Below are 18,039 nucleotides of genomic sequence, written 5' to 3' on the forward strand. Positions count from 1 at the left end.
AAACTAAGATATGAAAATAAGGATGTTAGATCAGTCCAAGGCTTTTCATGCTTTCAGATCATGAAGCAAAATAAAAATTAGTAAAGATGATGCTTTAGCACTTTTACTAACCTCAGTCCACAGGTCTTTTACTTCTTTGCTTCACCTAATTAGTTGCTGGGTAGGGTGCAAGAAGAGGAATAGATGATAAATGCCTTTTTTAAAGTAGAAATTTAATTAAATAGGATTTCCCAATAAAATGTCTTCACAAAAGATAACAGGCATTGCCTTAAATCCAAGTAAACGTGAATTCTGAATGTTGTCATGTGATGCCCTATTGAGAAACTGAGAGTGTGGTTCTGATTGCTTCTAATGCACGAGGCTCACGGGTGAGAATGGGTGTGCTCCAGAATAATTGGTGTCAAACACAATGTTGGGATACAAAGAGTGACAAGTGACAATAGATGTGAAATCCTGATCAATGCCCAGAGACCACAGATACATCTCAGTGCCTGTCAGCTTCCTGACAGAGCCGAATTGCTCAATGCCAAACCATTACCTCAGCTTGACATCAGCTGCCCTGCAAGGGAAGCAAGGTTTGTTCTCCTGTGGAAAACCAAACAGCAGATAACAGAGATGGCCAAATGATTATAACCTTTCTTATCATTAACAGGTTACCCATCAGCTGTCTGAAGAGCCAAATAGCTACTGAACACACTAATTAATTAAAACTAGAGCATCTTTAATCCATCTCTTCAACCATGAAAACGGGCAGGTTGGGCAAAGCTGATGACATAGAAGCCATTCATCAGGCTGGCTGTACTAAAACAGGCTCTGAAGGAAACCCTATCAGGGACTGGAGGACAGATGTGCATGAGCACCCAACACTTAACTCCTTCACTTCCATCTGACAGAGACAAGTGGAGAACTTATGGCTGCACACTACTTTGCTGTAGCAATGCCTCTGTCCTATTAGCTCTGTTTCATAACAGCCATCCATCACTGAGGGAGTGTCTGTAACACCTACAAATACCCATCTGCAAATGCTTTAGGGGTTCAGAACAAAGTTTAAGTCTCTTTTTGCTATCTCAGTAGAATGTTAATCTCCACAGTGAAAACACTGGTACTTCTTGAGCAGCTCCTACTGTATTTCTGTGGAAATTGGGATGTTTTTTTGAGAGGAGGCAACTCTGCATGATTACAGACAATTATTATTACTTTTTCTTTGTATAAACAGAGAATTAAAGAACAAAAGTCTTCAAAACTCTGCCCTGGAACTCCTAAGACAAGAAGGAAAGACTGACTAGCACCTTACAGACCAAGTGCTGGGGAAAGACAGCCTTGGCCCTCTATGTCCTTCTGGGTTTTACATGCATGCAGAGGAAACGATTAGAAGTACCTACAGCTAAAGAGTTGCTTAAACTCTGACCAAATTTAAACCAAAACAATCTCATCTTTTATTGTGTCCATTAAACTAAGGAATTTGAAAAATTACAACTAGTTGCTGACAGCCCAGAGCTACCACAGTGAGATCCTCATGAGTACCCAAAGCCCACCTCCCTCTCACTAAAACTCTCCCAGTTGTAGCAGCCTCACACCTTTCCCATCAGGACCCAGACCCTGGCTGTACAGCCAGGAGATGCAGAGCCTCTTCAGCCCCCTGGGTGCCTGCGTTACATGGAGTTACCTACAGTTCTCATGGATGGGAGGTGGGGTGTGAGATGGAGCCTCTGCAGACCCCAAACCTGCTGCCAGTGGCCTCAGATTCTCAGGCAGGACCCTGTAACAGGGTCTCTTCTAGGGGTAGCACTGAAAATCCATACCTGGAAAAAGAGATGTTTGAAAAATTTGGGAGTTTGAAGTTCTTTCGAGAGCTCCCTGATATTGGTCAGACACCAGGGATTGTACTGATTGTAGCACAAGCTTCACGCTGTATGTACAAGCAATTACACCCCAGCCAGAGCCTGTGAAGGCAGAGCAAAAAAAGCAGCATCCATCTCTAAATGTGAACACATCCAAAGGAATTATACTGGTAAAGCAGTTCAAGCCCCTTTAATGTGGTGAAAACGTCCTTTCTGGTTGGAAAGAGAAAAAATAACACAATAAAAACACTAGTACTTTTTAAATTCTGGAGAATACAACTACCCATGAGAGTGCTAAATGCAAACAAACCCAGTAAACAATAAAGAGTGTATAAAAATGCAGTTTAATCTAAATTTTCCCGGAGCTAAACACTCCATCTCACTTCATACCACAACAGGGAATAAGCAACAAAAACTGAACCAAAACCAAAAAAATCTGAACCCCCAAAAATCCACAAAGAACAACAGAAACAACAACAAAAAAAGGCTTGCTCACAGGGAGGGGAAATATTTTAAGAAGTCATTAAAGCAACAACCTTCCCAAAGAGAATAAATCTGCAAAGCAGCAGCAAAACAAGCTGCCCAGTCTATTTTATCAAAGAGTTGGGCTTTTTTTCCTATTAAATGACAAACAACTGGCATTCAAGCTGCCAATTATTTAACCATGGTGAGACTTTTAACTCCATTTATGAGGGAGAAATGAAGCTGCTGTAAATTTAACGTCGCACAGCAATCGACAACAGCTGCCTATGAATTTTACTTTATGTCCTTTTTTATCTGGCTTTACTAGTACTGTTTCATCAGCTCACACAGGGAAAATGTTATCTCACAGTGGTTGAAGGTTATTTTTGTCCTTATCAAAACATTAAATGTAAGTTTGAAATAATTAGGTGAATGGTGGGTACCATGATCCCGCGTTACGGTGTCAGTGGCTCTGTTCCATCACAATTTATGTGCACAAGGAGATGTCTCTCCATCAGACACAGCATTTTGTATTGTTTAGAGGAGTGTAAATTCTTACAAGTGTTACTGGCCAAAAATTGAAGAGGAACCTGATTGTTTCCAGTGGTTTAAATATTGTTCTCTTGTGCCAAGTGAGTACCAGCCAAGTGCTGTAACAACTATCATTTTCACCATCACGTTACTCCAAGTCTGAACTGGATCAATGGGTTGTTCCTCCCCACACCACCTCCTGTCCCCCCCCATCTTGGAACAAGATGATTTTGCATTGGAGTTACTAATCTGTGCAAGTTTTATGTAGCCAACTTAACTTACCAACTAGTCTGTGAGTAAGTGCAAACTTCACCACATTAATTTCTCTAATCCATCTCCAACCTCCACCTACTCTCTATAAAATTTGAGACAATTATGACATGAGTCACTACAGCCCCAATCTTTGTGATTACAGATCACCGAGTTTCTCAGTGGTCATTAAAAGCCCTGGTTCCACTCCTTCTAAAATCAGAGAGCAGCTAATAAGGGCACCTTCTGAATACACCAACTAAACTTCAGTTAAAGCAGGCTTGGGGGAAAATTCACACATGCCTTCTTGTACTCAGAATTCAGTCAAAAAGTTAACCTCAGTGTACACTGTGAATGTATAATTAACAAATGTGCAATTCTAATGAGGCCAGGGGCTTTCTGAAAGTGTTAACTGGCACATGTCAGTAAAATACAGGTTAATAAGCATCTTTCTCAACCATATGGAAGATGTTAAACCAGAATCATGCTGGATTTCTGTAAACTATGCTTATTAAATGGCCAAAGCAATGCACTCTTTTCCTTAGCTAACTAGAAAGAACAAGGCACACTGAGACAAAGGGCTACTGACTTCAGTTATTGCCTTTAAAGGGTCAGTTCCTTCACTGGAGGCTCAGAGATTTTTCTGCACACATCCCTTGTTCAAAACAAGTCCACTACTAACATCCAAGCAAACAGGCACTCTTCTTACCTCATTTTCTGCCAAGGAAGGTATAAAAAGTATTCCTGAGGTTAAGGTGCTCAGGCAGCTTAGACAAATTATTTTAAAAAGCAGAAAGTACTAAAGAAAAATGAATTTGTAACCGAAGTCAACTGCAAACAATGAAGGAGTCCACAAAAACTCTAGCTAATGAAAGATGTTTCCTCCTTTATTATTGTGTAATACTTCACAGAAACATGGTATTTACAAATATACACATATAGGCTGCTGATCATAAAATGTTACTGAAGAATTAGTCAAAAAAATCAATTTACAAAACCAAAAAACTTTCCAAAGAGATTCTGGCTGAAAAAGTTGAATGAAATTTCAAGGAGACGCTTCTGTACAGAAGGGGAAGTTTTAGCTCCTCGAGTTCGGGTAACATTAGACGAGTTGTGAACCAAGTGAGCTAAAAGCTCAGCTGTACACTGGAGATGAGGCAGTTTATCTGAATATTGTTCTTTTCCACACAATTTCTTGATGGTCAGTTCAGCAGATCTCAGGAGGCACTAGTTTGTAAGTTTTTGGAAGCTGCAAGCATTGCTCTCACTTTGGCCATAAGATCCTGTAGAAAATAGAAAGCAGAATGATCAGACAGAATCATAGAATGGTCTGGGCTGGAAGGGACCCCAAGGATCATAAGAGCTCCAAGCCCCCTGCAACAGGCAGGGCCACCAACCTCCAGGCCTGCATATGTCTGTCCTTTGAACAGAGGCAGAGCATGTGATTGCAAAAACCTGCATGAAAGGGTGGCTTATGCTCCACTGCACAGCTGAGTGAGCTGGGGTTGTTCAGCCTGGAGAAAAGAAGACTAAGGGGGGACCTTATTAATGTTTATCAATATCTTAAGTATGGCACACAGGGGGAAATGTCCAGCCCCTTTTCAGTGTCTGTGGGGACAGGACAAGAGGCGATGGGCTCAAGTTGGAGCACAGGGAGTTCCACACCAATCTGGGGAAGAACTTCTTCCCAGTGAGGGTGAGGGAACCCTGGGACAGGCTGCCCTGGGGGGTGTGGAGTCTCCTTCCCTGAGAGATTCCAGCCCTGTCTGGACACCGACCTGTGTGCCCTGTCCTAGGGACCCTGCTTTGGCAGGGGGTTGAAACTGATGAGCTCTGGAGGTTCCTTCCAACCCCTGTGACTCTGCGATCATCAAAAAAAGGAGAGAGCTTGACTCTATAATGGAAGCATTTTTCTTTTGTTTCCTTTGTAAACCTGAACCAGAGATTAACAGAGCTGCAGTGTTATCATACGTGCCAGTGACTGAAACATTAAGAGCTGTGAAACCAGGCAGCAGCTCTCAGTCTTGTAGGAGGACGCAGTGGGAACAGCGTCACCAAAGGAAATGGAACTTCATGTAAACCACATGGTATCATTGGGTTGAGAAAAAAAACCTATCACAAAATTAAAAGGGGGTTTCAGTAATGAATTAAAGTTATTAAAAACATTTATTCACAAATGCAATATAAATGAATTAAAGTCCTTAGTTCTTTTAAAGCACTTCTCATCTGAAGCTCTCTAAAAAGATTTCATAGGGGAATTCAGCATCATTATTCCACTTTACAGATGGAAGGATGTGAATAAGCAGACACTGAATTGGTCAGGGTCAGCCTGCACATTGGCAGCAAAAGAATCTTACTAATAATTAGGTAAATTACATTTCTTTGGGTTCTTAAAAAGATGCTGCACTAATCTATGTTGGGAAATACCTTGCAGATTCTCAAAAGTTTCATTCTCCTTTTTGTATTTTCGCAAATACAAAGAGCTGCATTTTAATACAGCAATCCTGCCTCCTCTTCCAGCTGCACTTCCAGCAAGCAGACCAATACTAAACTGGCAAATGCTATGCTGCAAGGAGGTTTTAACCCAAGAGATACAGGAACCAATTACCTCTGGCTGAGGGGGTTATGTTTTTAAAGGGTGGGATGTTTACTCCACTTTGTAGTTCCTATTTCTCATACCAGGAATTTCCAGCCTAACAAGCCCTATGGGATGAATACTCTTATTTCCTTTCTCTGGTGCCTACACTTGCTACTTCCTATTCTCCTGAATATTCTTAGTTTGTTTTCCTCATTGAAAATGGATTAAATATAGTATATAAGCTTCTAGTCTACTAGTATGAATCCCTATCACTAGTGAAACTACATCTCTGAACAACATTCATTTATTGAAGGAATAATCTATCCATCGAAAAAAATGACAAGATAAAAAGCAACTCCAATTATAGATCATACATTTTCCAAAGCATAATTAAGAGCTTTCCTACTCTAAACTTGTCATATTTAATTGAAAGAACGTTAAATATGCCTGAAATTAAAAATTTTAGAGAGTGGTATCATGGTGTAGTTTTTAGAAAAGGAAAGGAATTATCTTGACAGATTTGGTATCAACACTGCATTAGGGAAGCTGACTGCATTTAGAGTGTTGCACAGCACACAGAGGCATGTGTGCTACGACTCACAGCAAACCTGAGTATATCCACAGAATCGTAACAACAATAGTTGAGAGACACCAACAGCAACAAGGGTGACTCGCTGATGCGAGTTGAAGATGTTGCTTAATACAAAGCATGTATTTACTCCAGCTTGCAAGAGGACACATTTCCCCTCTACTGCCAATGCTACAAACTCAGCCTTTGCCAAGGCATCTGCCTTCTTTCTTCCACAAAGACACCACTACATGTTGAGATGGGCTCTTGGTAAATACCTACTACTGGTACTGTATCATCATGCTAATGCAGTACTGTAGCATGACATGGACTTTCATATCACAGAATCACAGGGGTTGGAAGGGACCCCCAGAGCCCATGGGGTCCAATCCCCTGCCCAAGTAGAGTCCCTGGGACAGGTCACACAGGGCAGTGTCCAGACCGGGCTGGAACCTCTCCAGAGAAGGAGACTCCACACCCCCTGGGCAGCCTGTCCCAGGGCTCCCTCACCCTCACTGGGAAGAAGTTCTTCCCCAGATTGGTGGGGAACTCCCTGTGCTCCAACCTGAGGCCATCGCCCCTTGTCCTGTCCCCACAGACACTGAGCAGAGGCTGCCCATGTCCCCCTGTGTCCCACCCTTCAGCTATTGATACCCATTGATCAGATCCCCTCTCAGGCTTCTTCTCTCCAGGCTGAACAGCCCCAGCTCCCTCAGCCTTTCCTCCCAGGGGAGATGCTCCAGGCCCTTCAGCATCTCTGTCCCTCCTCTGGACTCTCTCCAGGAGATCCCTGTCTTGGATACAATACTCCAGGTGGGGCCTGACCAGGGCAGAGCAGAGGGTGGAGGATATATTAACAGTGGATATACTGTAGTGCAATGAATCTGTCCTGGTCTTCAGCGGGTTAATTAAACTTGAAAGGACAGTAGCTAGAGAAGCAACAAAATTGTCTCTCACAAGCAAACATTAGAAGGACTATTGTACAAGGTAGTAAGAGAAGAAATTATATGGTCAACACCCTTAATTAGGTAACATACTCTGAATTTGTCTATTTGTACCTGAGTGATTTTACTCTGCACTGAAGACACGATTGCTGAAGAGATTTGGCCATCTTTTTCCTGAGAAACTCCCCTAAAAAGTAAAAGTACAATTGGAATTAGATATTTATAGTAAATGTTTTAAAAATGCATTTCACTCAACCATCACAGTTTGGGTTTTATTGTACATGCCTCTCATGTTATTCAACAGTTCTCTCATTCAACTAGAAGCCACGATAAATCACAGTCAGAAGAGTCACTCCTACATCTGATAGAGAAATCTGAACAGCAGCCTGGGAATTTTTAACAGGACTGTTCTATATTCTGTAGAAATAATGCAATTATGAATCTTGCACACACAGTACAATTCAAAACCCTCTATTAAAATTCTACTTCAAAGAGTTATTCCATTTAGTGAGAGTTGCCAATATCTAACTTAGAATTAGGTTGCAGAATTTTCTGCTTTGAGGTGTTTGCTTCAGTAGGCAAAAGAGATCCAACGTCTTCATTAGACTGATGCAAATAACACTGTCCTCCCAGTGATTTCCACTTCTAATGCACACACATTCCACACATACAGAGCTCCTCAGCATATCAGTTAGGTCAAAAGACACATTCACAGCCAAGAGACATCAGTGATACAGGAAAGGAGCACATTACCTGGAGCGTTCCTGGCTGGATTCCCTGCTCTCCACAGGAGAGACACTAGTTGAATGTACAGAATTTTTGTGTGTGGATGGCTTGCCTGGTGACATGGATGGTGAAGGAGACCTGGCTTTGGATTTGGTACGTGATCTAGACCTCCTCTTCTTCTTCTTTTCATGGGGACTTCTGTGAGAAGAAAACATTTGAAGCAGTATTACACTAGCTCAGTTGAAGCTACTTTTCACACTCTGCCAAGCTCTTCCAGAGGATACTTCTCAAGCATCCAGCATTAGAGCCTTACCCCAAAACTGCATTTCTATGGCTGTGCATAAGACTTTCTCAGAAGCTCTTTTTAACATGTTTCATTAGGCAACTACCAGTACCTGAGGTTCTCCCCTAGAATGCCACTTCATGGCTACACAGGAATTACTGCCCAGTTTTTGAGAATTTGAAGGATTACAGGGAGAAGTCTTTCACTGGAGATTTGCAGAATAACTTTGCTAGAGGGAAGTTCCTTCTAAACAATGTCAGACACTTGAAATATAATGAGAAATCTAGGAGTTTATACCCCTTACAATTTTCCTGGCTCACAAGCGAGCCAACCATGGAATCATAGCTATGCAAAAGATCTGCAAGGCAAATCTATGGTTTGTTTGCTTTTTAAAAGGAATTACCCTTTGCCTTATGATCTAATCTATAATGCCACAGGCTCAAAACTATAAACAAGCTTTTGTATGCCACTCAAACAGACCCAGACCTAGCAATACATGTAAAGTGAAAATCATTGATGACTTGGAAATTAGACACACAAATGTTTGCAACAGTGAGAGCTGGAACAAAAAGCTTACAGATACCTGATGTGTTCCTTATTGATAGACAAGGGGAACAGAAGTAGCCTCCTCATATGCAATACTGAGCTCAAAGAGAATTTAATTAGTAATATACTAGAGATGGAACTATCAAAATCTTCATACATGGTTATGAATTTATGTCTGTATGATTTACACGCCCATATTGATATACTGTAATTTAAATTAATAGAGTAATGACTTAATTAGAGTTAGGCAATACTTCATTGTAGGCATCTCTCTCTAGCATGCACTGCTAGAAGTCAATTCAGGAGAATGCTGTTGAAGCTTCTAGAACATCTTAAATTACCCTGTAAAACTTCAAGCCATCTTTAAGTATCACATTAGTGGTTCCTCTATTTTGATTTTCTTAGGGATTTGCTACTTTAAAAGCAGCTGTGCTACAGCCCAGTAAATTCCCATACAAATCCTGTACACCTCTGATGCTTAGAATTTATCACAGAAATATCCCTTTTTTATATAGAATTTAACATTCAAGGCTTCAAATTGCAAAACCTCCTTACACACTCCTTGCATAAATAATCATTAAATGGCAGAAGACAAACCCCACAGCTCCACTGGCCTCTAACATTTTCATGGCTATACAAAAACACACCAGCTACAAAGTCGGCTATTCCTTGACTAGCTAATTGTATACTGTAATTGCTTAGTTTCTTAAAGCATCATAAAGTAATCAAGCTGTGAGCATATTTCATACTTAACTCTTGAAAATCTCAGCAAACATTCATCATGCAGGAAGAGTATTTTACAGTAAGCTTTTTCCAGTGGTTTTCATCTCAAATGATAATGAACAAACACGGCAGCGGTTGAATGAACATGTCAATCAACTTTCTATTTTTAGAATGGTCCATTTGCTAAAACTAGCCTTATTTTAAAAATATTTTTCTGGGTACCAAAGCTGGCATAAAATAACCATGCATATTCTCTGCGGAAAGTATTTCACTGCAGTCAGATTAAAACACAATTTACATTAGACTCCCTTTTTAAAGTGACTGTGATGACAACTGAGGTACAGGATAAGCAGAAGGAAAAACAATTGTTATATTTATTCTGAAGTACATCTCATTCTACAAGCAGTGAACCAGTAAATCCCAAACAAGACAAGCATAGCTTCCTGGTTTCTCCATATTGTCTTCTGGAAACATACCTAAAAATTCACAAGCAACACTAGCTGCTGAGCATCATGGCTAAAATCAGATTAATGTCCTGAGTCAGTTTAAAACATTGCAGTATTTATTAATTCTCATTTTTCAGTCCTCTGACAGAACTAGATTCTAAAGCTTGCCCACTACTTAGTGTAACCACTCAGCTGACTGCTGCTATGCACAGCTGAAACCTGCCCTCAGCTACCAGCCCAAACATGCACTGCTCACTCATAGAAAGCCCAAGTAAACTAATCAGCCTTTAACAGACCTTGAACCTAAACATTGGTTCTGTTACACCACTGTGAAGAATCTACTCCATAACTGAAGGTGTAAACTGTTCCATCATAGCACTTAAATCTTTAATTGAAAATTGAACGTGTCTGTCCTCACAGGGCTGAAAGACAAGGCTTTCTGCCATATTTTATCATGTAGTGTTCCATTTTCCACTGGGAAGCCTAACAAAAGTTCACATTTTCTACCTTTATAGACAATATTGTTTAAAGACCAATCCAGTTTGTTTCACAACTGTCACAATTTACCATTTCGAATGGCATCGCCCTGAGCATAATTTCTAGCTTGAAGTGCCAAATGGTCAAGCAGCAGATACAGCAACACTGCATTAAAAAACAGGGCTGTGAAGTAATTCTTGTAGGTGTTTATATGAGGAAAAACATTTGAGCTTCCCCTATCTTTTCTGCTTAACTAAATTTGCATGCTGAATTCCACAGAAGCCTCGATTATCTCGAGCTGATGAATGTGAAAACTGATTCAGTTGGAGTCTACTGATGAAGTTCTCAATTATACATACTGCACATCGATTAATTAGAAGCTGTCAAGAGATGGAAAGTTATCTTAAAAACAATAGAAATCTTAAAATAAAGCTTGAAGCGATCTCTTTACTTCTCATTCCACAAGAGATTCAGAGAAACAGGTTAAAGACTAAATCTTCACTGAGGAGGAGAAAAATTCTGTTCACTCAGTTTAGTAACTTCAATGTGCTGAGCTTTGTGTATGTATACAAACATGAAAAGATTTCACTTCCTTGCATGCTGAAGATACTACATGCCACAAAACATTAAGAGACACAAACATTTCAAAGCCTTCTGGGCACCCAGTTTGCAGATGGTTTTCTTAGGCAGTGGTGAGCTGGAATAATGGCTGGTAAGCCATTTTAACAGGTTCAGAGAGACTACGTGCAAGGTGCTCTCATAAAAGGCATCTCTCTACTCCTACATTCCCCTCCGCCAGGAAAATAACTGCTAAATGTAAAGCATACCATCTGCTACACTGGAGTTTCCCCATATTTGTGCAGTTATGATGAGATGTCAATCAATACCCGTAGGAATAAGGTATGACCCTGGTGCAGAGGTCATACAGCTTGCACAGACGAGCAGGAGAAAATGACCCAACAAGAATGAAATACCAAGTTCAAATAAAATATGAACTTTTACAGCTAGGAGATAGGTGCAGAACAAAAAAAAACCCAAACCTATACAGCACATCAGGCAATGTTTAACGTCTCTAATGATGCCAGCATATAACCTTCTCCAGGTATACTCACTTGGAACGTGGGCGTTTCCTGCTGTTCCCAGGACTGTTACTAATGCGATAAGCTGTTGGGACGCTTCTTTCCTCTCTCCTCCTCTCTGGTGTGTGAGCCCTTCTCCTAGGTGACCTTGATCGTGACCTGAACAGGGAAAACACATCCAAAAGTTTGCTTTTTGTTACTTATTTCATTACTTTTAGTTCAGTGGAAATGTGCTGTCACCAAACACCAATGTAACAGCTTTCAAAGACCTACTTCATGCCACCATGGAGTACTGAGTCTCCAAGACTTGTCAGCTGCATTAATGTTATTGGAACACAACTTTTCAACTCCAGTACTGCTGAAGATACAGTTTTTGCACTGTTGTTTATTAAAAGTATTTTTAATGTATCTTGCCCCCAAAGACCATTTTTAAATGAAGCAGAACCTCTAGAACTCTAATAATGCAAAAATAAATTATAAACAAGTGATATAAAATGGTATACAGAGAATTACTTTGCAAAGTTCAGATTAAAGGTACATAAACAGAAAGAGGTTGAAAAGCCCACTAGACCTCATTTGAGTAAAGAAAGTTACTGCAACTTTCTGTGCTTAACTCCCACATCTCATGCAGGAGGAAAGGTATTCTCTGCAGCTGAATTACAAGAGGTCCTTGGGCAGAAGTTCAAATTTAGCCACATTCTTGTGAAAGGCTATAGATAGGAAGGTACATTCAGATTTCTAACATGTCTCCAATCTGATATAATTGCCACTAAAATTGTTTCATACGGCCTGCAAGAAGCTCAAAGGGAACAGGCACCCACTCAGCACTGATGATACTGCCTCAAGTTCTCAGAAACAATAGGTTTCAGAGAGCATTGTTTAAACTGGCTCTCACAGAACAAAGGCAGGTTGAATGGAAAGCCCTTCTCAGCTCTGTCAAGATTCCTAACATGCAGTGTTTTCAGTGCAAGATGTGCTGCAGTTGTTCTGAAACAATTTTAAAATTCATCCAGCCAGTATCAAGCTTATCAGACTTCTCAGGCTGTAGAATTTAACACCTGATCTAGGAAACACCCAGCCAGATTAAATCAGGTGTTGTGCTGATTCATGATGTTAAAGACCCTTATATGTCTGTTATTTGACCTGTGTCAGGAGGCACAGTCAAAGTGGCACACAAAGATTAGCTCCAGTAGATTTTACCTACACCTGGTTACTTTTGTGTGATTTCTCCACCGGTTGAACTACAGCCACCAAAAAAACCCAACCCACAAGCCACCCAAAACATAATGAAACCAACCACTGGGTAGTTCACTTCAGTGGACTGTTTGACTTTTGCACCAGCAGTCTCAAATGTAGCCCAGTTGTTGGAAGTATTCAAACTTCTCTAAAGGACCAGATATCTATTTCCCTGAAGTCACTGAAGACAGATCTCAGCATATATCAAGCTGGCTTTGGAAGTTCCCATGAATATGGTTACTACCTGATGCAAACTCATATAACATACAGGACCATCTTTACTCTATGGAGTAACACACCCAAGTACAGTAAGGATCTTCTCAGATTATTCTTTGTCCTTTCCAAGGTACCACAGAAGTTTGAGGTTTTTTTAGCCTCACTGTCATGCTTCTCCATATTAACCATGAATCAGTAAAATCACAGATAAATATAAGCAACATAGCTCAGATGAAGTGATATGGGATGTTTAAGTGAAGACATGGCTTGACATGGAGTTGAAAAGATGAGTGATTCACCTGAGAAGACTTTCCCTCAGTATACTCTTAATTCTGAAAGACTTGTATTCACTTAAACAGAGAAAGCTTCATTCAGCATCACTCCCTTTACATGAGGGTAAGCACAGAAAAGAAATGGCATGTAGTGTTTTGCAATGTGCTCACTGCATACACAGAGCATCATGACCACCTGCTGTCAGAGGCAGTCAAAAGCAGCATGTCAGACCAATGCTTTCAGCTCAAGTTATGCTCATTTAACTCCTTGCATCTCTAAAAAGCAGAAATACCTTCAGCAAAATACTGTATATAACCTGAAACATCTAGTATAAAGCTGTACCATGTTAACACACCTCATGTTACTGTAGTTAGAAACTCATACTGTCCTGGTGAAGTTGTGTCATGCTGCTGTAAAAGGGCTAGAAGCTGTTTGTGAGGAAGAAGCATGTCACAGGCACAGCCACAAAGATAAAGGAATGTATGATTTTGCATGCATCACAGACACATGCAGCTGTGGCAATACTTATCTGCACCATTCCTCTGAACTACAGGTTACTTAATGTCCTGTAGAATGATCTGGAGAAAGCAACTTCCAAACAAGCCCTTCCTACTGCACTCAATAACTGATAGGAGTCAGAGCATTCAGATGTGACTAATTTTACAGGTAATAAACTTTAAAGGTACCTAGACCCAGATGCCTTAGATGTACTTAACAGTATTGATACAACCAAATATAAATAATCTTATAGCTGGATAATTAGTGTAGTGAATTTAATCTCATTAATGATTAAATATAGTTAACAGCACCAGGCTATGTTCTTCTATGGTCTCCGCTCCTCATTAACTCTGTTGTCACCTTTCTTGGATTCCTGTCATACCTCTTCTGACATTCACCCATCATGTTTTTTCACCTGCTACCCAACTGCTTGCTTTCCTTCTGAACTTTGCTATTCAACCACCTGGTTCTCTACCTCTATTTCCATGTGACAACAGCCACAGACTTATTAGCAAGTTATCTTCCTGCTGTAATCTTATTCTTAGAGATTATCACCAGGTATTTCACAGACTAGAGTGAAAAAATATTTACCAGTACATATTTTGCACTATGTAATCAGAAATTAACGATACATTATTTAATTAAAAATATCTGCAAAGACCTTCCACACTTGATACTTATTTACTGGTTGGATGGGGCCCTGGGCAACCTCGTGTAGCTCCAGGCCTGGAGGTTGGTGGCCCTGCCTGTGGCAGGGGGGTTGGAGCTCTGTGATCCTTGGGGTCCCTTCCAACCCAGACCATTCTATGATTCTATGTTTCTACTGCCTTTGAGGTGACTGTGGCTACAAAGATGCTTATATAGTGGAAGAAGTGCAAAACCCCTTGAAGTGGTGGCCCACACAGAACACTAAAGAACATGCTTGGTTTCCAAACCCACCTGGAATGCCTGACCGTTCTGTAGGCAGTGGGAAGCGAGTGCTTTGCTTTTGAATGTGATCTGGATCTGGATTTAGATGATGAGTGATACTTGAATGGTGATCGAGATCTTGTCCGAGATCTTTTCTTGTGCTTTTTTCTTTTCTTTTCTTTTTCTTCATCCCTGGGAGGATCTCTGCTTTTGCTTGAAGCCCTTTCTGCTTGTTTAACTTCTAGGGTGGGTAAAGTTCTGACTGCAGTCACAGGACATGGTATACTATTGACACTCTGAAATCAAAGGTAAAGAAAGAACAGTGTTCAGTATAAAAATCAGCATGCAGCTTTGACATCTGAGGAAGTTCTGTCACTGTGGACAACACAGAAGTATCTCTACTCCAGGATAAGTAGGACTTTTACTCTGAACAGAGGGCTACATCTACTCCTGTGCATGCCATGTATGTGCACATTCTGGCAAAGAAACTCAAGATATCCTGCTCAGTTGTCTTCCCAATATACACTATAGGTTGTTTTTTTTTCCAAAATGCTGGATAACATGTACAACAGCAAGAAAAATAACAACCAACAATCCCAATCTCTGAGTCGTGAAAGTGTGAGAGAAGTACATCCATCTTAAGAAAGCAGTTAAACCAATAACAATTGAACCTCCCACAAATGTTTTAAAAACCTCATAGTGCTGCATCAGTATTATGTAAAATGTACCTAAGCAAGGAGAACATCTTCAAAAACATGCATCTAGGAGTATTTAATGGAGGCCTCCACAGCTCCCCAAAGATACACATGCAAGCTGGGATACACATGCTAAGGCTGCCAGCTTAACCAAGACACAGTTTGAACTTTCCATCTCTAGTTTTAGAAGAAATTTTTACTAAGACCTGAAAATACAATCAGGAACTACTGGCATTCAAAGTGAAGTTTTAGTGTCCTTTTCCTCCCTGAACTGTGCTGTTTAGATCACAACCTCAAGGAAAACAGCAAAATGAATTAGTGTTGTTACAATTTATTTCTGTATGTTGCAAAATAAATGTTTTGCATGTAAAGGGTTGGGATGATCACAAAAATTATTAATCTCAAGGACAATTCATGCTCAGTGAGTAATTCTGACTGCAGTCAGTTAAGCAAAACATACCATACTCCAAGAAATTTTCAAATTACCAGCTTGTACCTGAGAGAATTCTGCTCACTACCTTGTTTAGAACAATTCGTGTCAGGCACTATAGATATGCTCCTCATTTCAAAGCCTGTCATTCCCCCAGCTGCCATTTCAAGGCAACTGGAGAAATCAGTTTCCCTTGTCATAATTTCTGCTCCACCTGGTCTGACACTTGCAACGTCTGATACAAGGATGCTCACCGTGATCAGAATGAAATGCAACACATTAAAACCTCAAATCACCAAATTAGGAGCAGGTGATCTTTTCCTTTCTTTTCACCCTTCTCCAACTGTGAATATGTCAAGGCAATGATTGACCACATTTGAATAATGAGAAGTCCAATCTGGCTTCAAATTAAGAGAACCCTGACACTTTTCTGAGCTTTAAGTGGTAACTGCTATCACAGTACTTACAAACCCAGCAATAACACACTACTGAAGTAGTTTGCTTCAAGGAGTATAAACATTTTACAGCATAATCATTTGTGTGACTGGTTTGTTGGAAGCCCATTTCCAATTTCAGGAACTTCACCATCCATGTGTAACTGCAAACACCTCATCACCAAACCAGAGTTGGAAGCCACTGCAGCTGACTTTTGTTCCCTGACCACCTTACTCATCTCTTTATAAAGTATTTAAGTCTTTGCTTTAAACACTACTGAATATGTAGGAGACCAGTTGGCCTTGAAGCAGACACCTCTAGTAGCTTGAAACAAAATATCTGCAGGCAAAGTAGCTGAGGAAAACAAGAGAGAGAAGGGAAACCCAACAGTTTCCAGTGCCCAAGTTCACTGGGCCACACAAAACACAAGAAAGAAGCCAATAAACAAAGGACTCATTTCCTTTTAGCTCACACGTAGAGATTCTCTCAGCCATCAGGATGAAGAACCCCACAATGCTAAGCACCCCTAGGTATCCACCAAAATCACAGGATGCTGAAAACAGGAGCTCCCTGTGCCTTTCAGGATGCTTACACTAAGGAACACTAAGAAAAGCTGAGCTGCAGGCTGGCTGTAGGGTCAGACACCACTGCTTCAGCTTAATGAACCGTGTTTGGAAAGCCATACAGAAGTCAACACCTGGGCTCTGGAGTGCAAGACAACAGCTAACACACAGTCACCTACTCACCCAAACCTACACAACACATTACTGTGACCAGGAATGCAGGTGATAGTTTTCAGGCTGATACAGCACAATCAACTGTGAACAAATGGGCTGACTCCTCCACCAGTTGCTTTCAAGACAAAAAAAAACACCAGCAGAATGACCTGATTCTCCAACAGAGCAGAACACAGAGCTGAGTGAAGGAACTTAACGTCAGCAAGATGCCAGGCCACAAAGAGAACTTCTAGGTTTATAAATAATGCTGCTAATTAAAAATATCTGGGGGAAAAAAACCCCACCCCAGTGTCTGGCAAACAGGAGCAGCTGTCACAGGTTTGTGTTTTTACTACTAAAAGCTGATCCAGGCAAACTAAGGTAATGGGAACTGAAATTGGAGGCACAAATGCAGAAAAAAACCCCATAAATACCACAGCAAGCACAGATAGTGGGAGATTGCTATTTAGCATTGCCAAAAATGCAGAAGACACTGTTTCACTGACCAGGCTCAACAACGTGCAGCCCAGCAGAGCAGTGTTTTGGGAAGCATGGCAATGGAGTGGGTACCTGACTAATATTCCTTCTGTTCTGAACTGCTGAATTTGGAGGTAATCTGAATCCTACCTTAGATCAACATTGGAAAGAGTGAAGACCATCAGAACAATTCTTACTTCATAAAAATCTGAAGAAACTCCAGATGCTTTCCTACCACTGTAGCTTCTTCACTGCAAGTTTCCCAGACGGTGAAGTATTTCCTGAGAATTTCCCTGCTTTGGCAGGGGGGTTGGACCTGATGACCTCCTGAGGTCCCTTCCAACCCCTGTGATCCTGTGATTCTGTAATTAACATGCCACTGTCTACCAGCAGTGGAAATGCCTGATTGCTCTGTGCATCAAAGCCAGCAGGTACTGCTTTTAGAAGAGTTCATCAGAAAAAGCCTCAATAAACTGGCCCAAAATAATTTAATAGAAGTGAAAAAAAAATTCCTATAGAAGAAATTCCGATAGAACAAATGAAATAATACTCAGAGAGTCAACAGCTTCATTAGGGTTTAGCTGCTGCACTGAACCATCCATTAACTGTACACTGCCCGTGATAAGGTTTTCACTGCCAGAATTTTGCATTCCCAATTTTGAAGGTTGAACTGTAAAGACATTAGTGGCTGTGAATCTGCT

General features: G+C 40.7%; 1 protein-coding gene across 1 annotated transcript in view; it reads right to left on the reverse strand.

Moving 5' to 3' along the window:
- Positions 1 to 3,949: 3,949 nt before the first annotated feature.
- The window catches only part of SFSWAP (splicing factor SWAP), a gene marked incomplete at its 5' end in the record, with an annotated part of 44,138 nt that continues 30,048 nt past the window's right edge, over positions 3,950 to 18,039 (reverse strand). Inside the window, 5 exons of the mRNA XM_084272268.1 lie at positions 3,950 to 4,366; positions 7,288 to 7,360; positions 7,927 to 8,097; positions 11,487 to 11,612; positions 14,616 to 14,881. Coding sequence (XP_084128394.1) covers positions 4,301 to 4,366; positions 7,288 to 7,360; positions 7,927 to 8,097; positions 11,487 to 11,612; positions 14,616 to 14,881 — 702 coding nt within the window. The 3' untranslated portion in view covers positions 3,950 to 4,300. The remainder of the gene's footprint in view (positions 4,367 to 7,287; positions 7,361 to 7,926; positions 8,098 to 11,486; positions 11,613 to 14,615; positions 14,882 to 18,039) is intronic.

The sequence above is a fragment of the Gallinula chloropus genome (assembly GCF_964237585.1).
Source record: "Gallinula chloropus genome assembly, chromosome: 17".
NCBI classification, from domain to species: Eukaryota; Metazoa; Chordata; class Aves; order Gruiformes; family Rallidae; genus Gallinula; species Gallinula chloropus.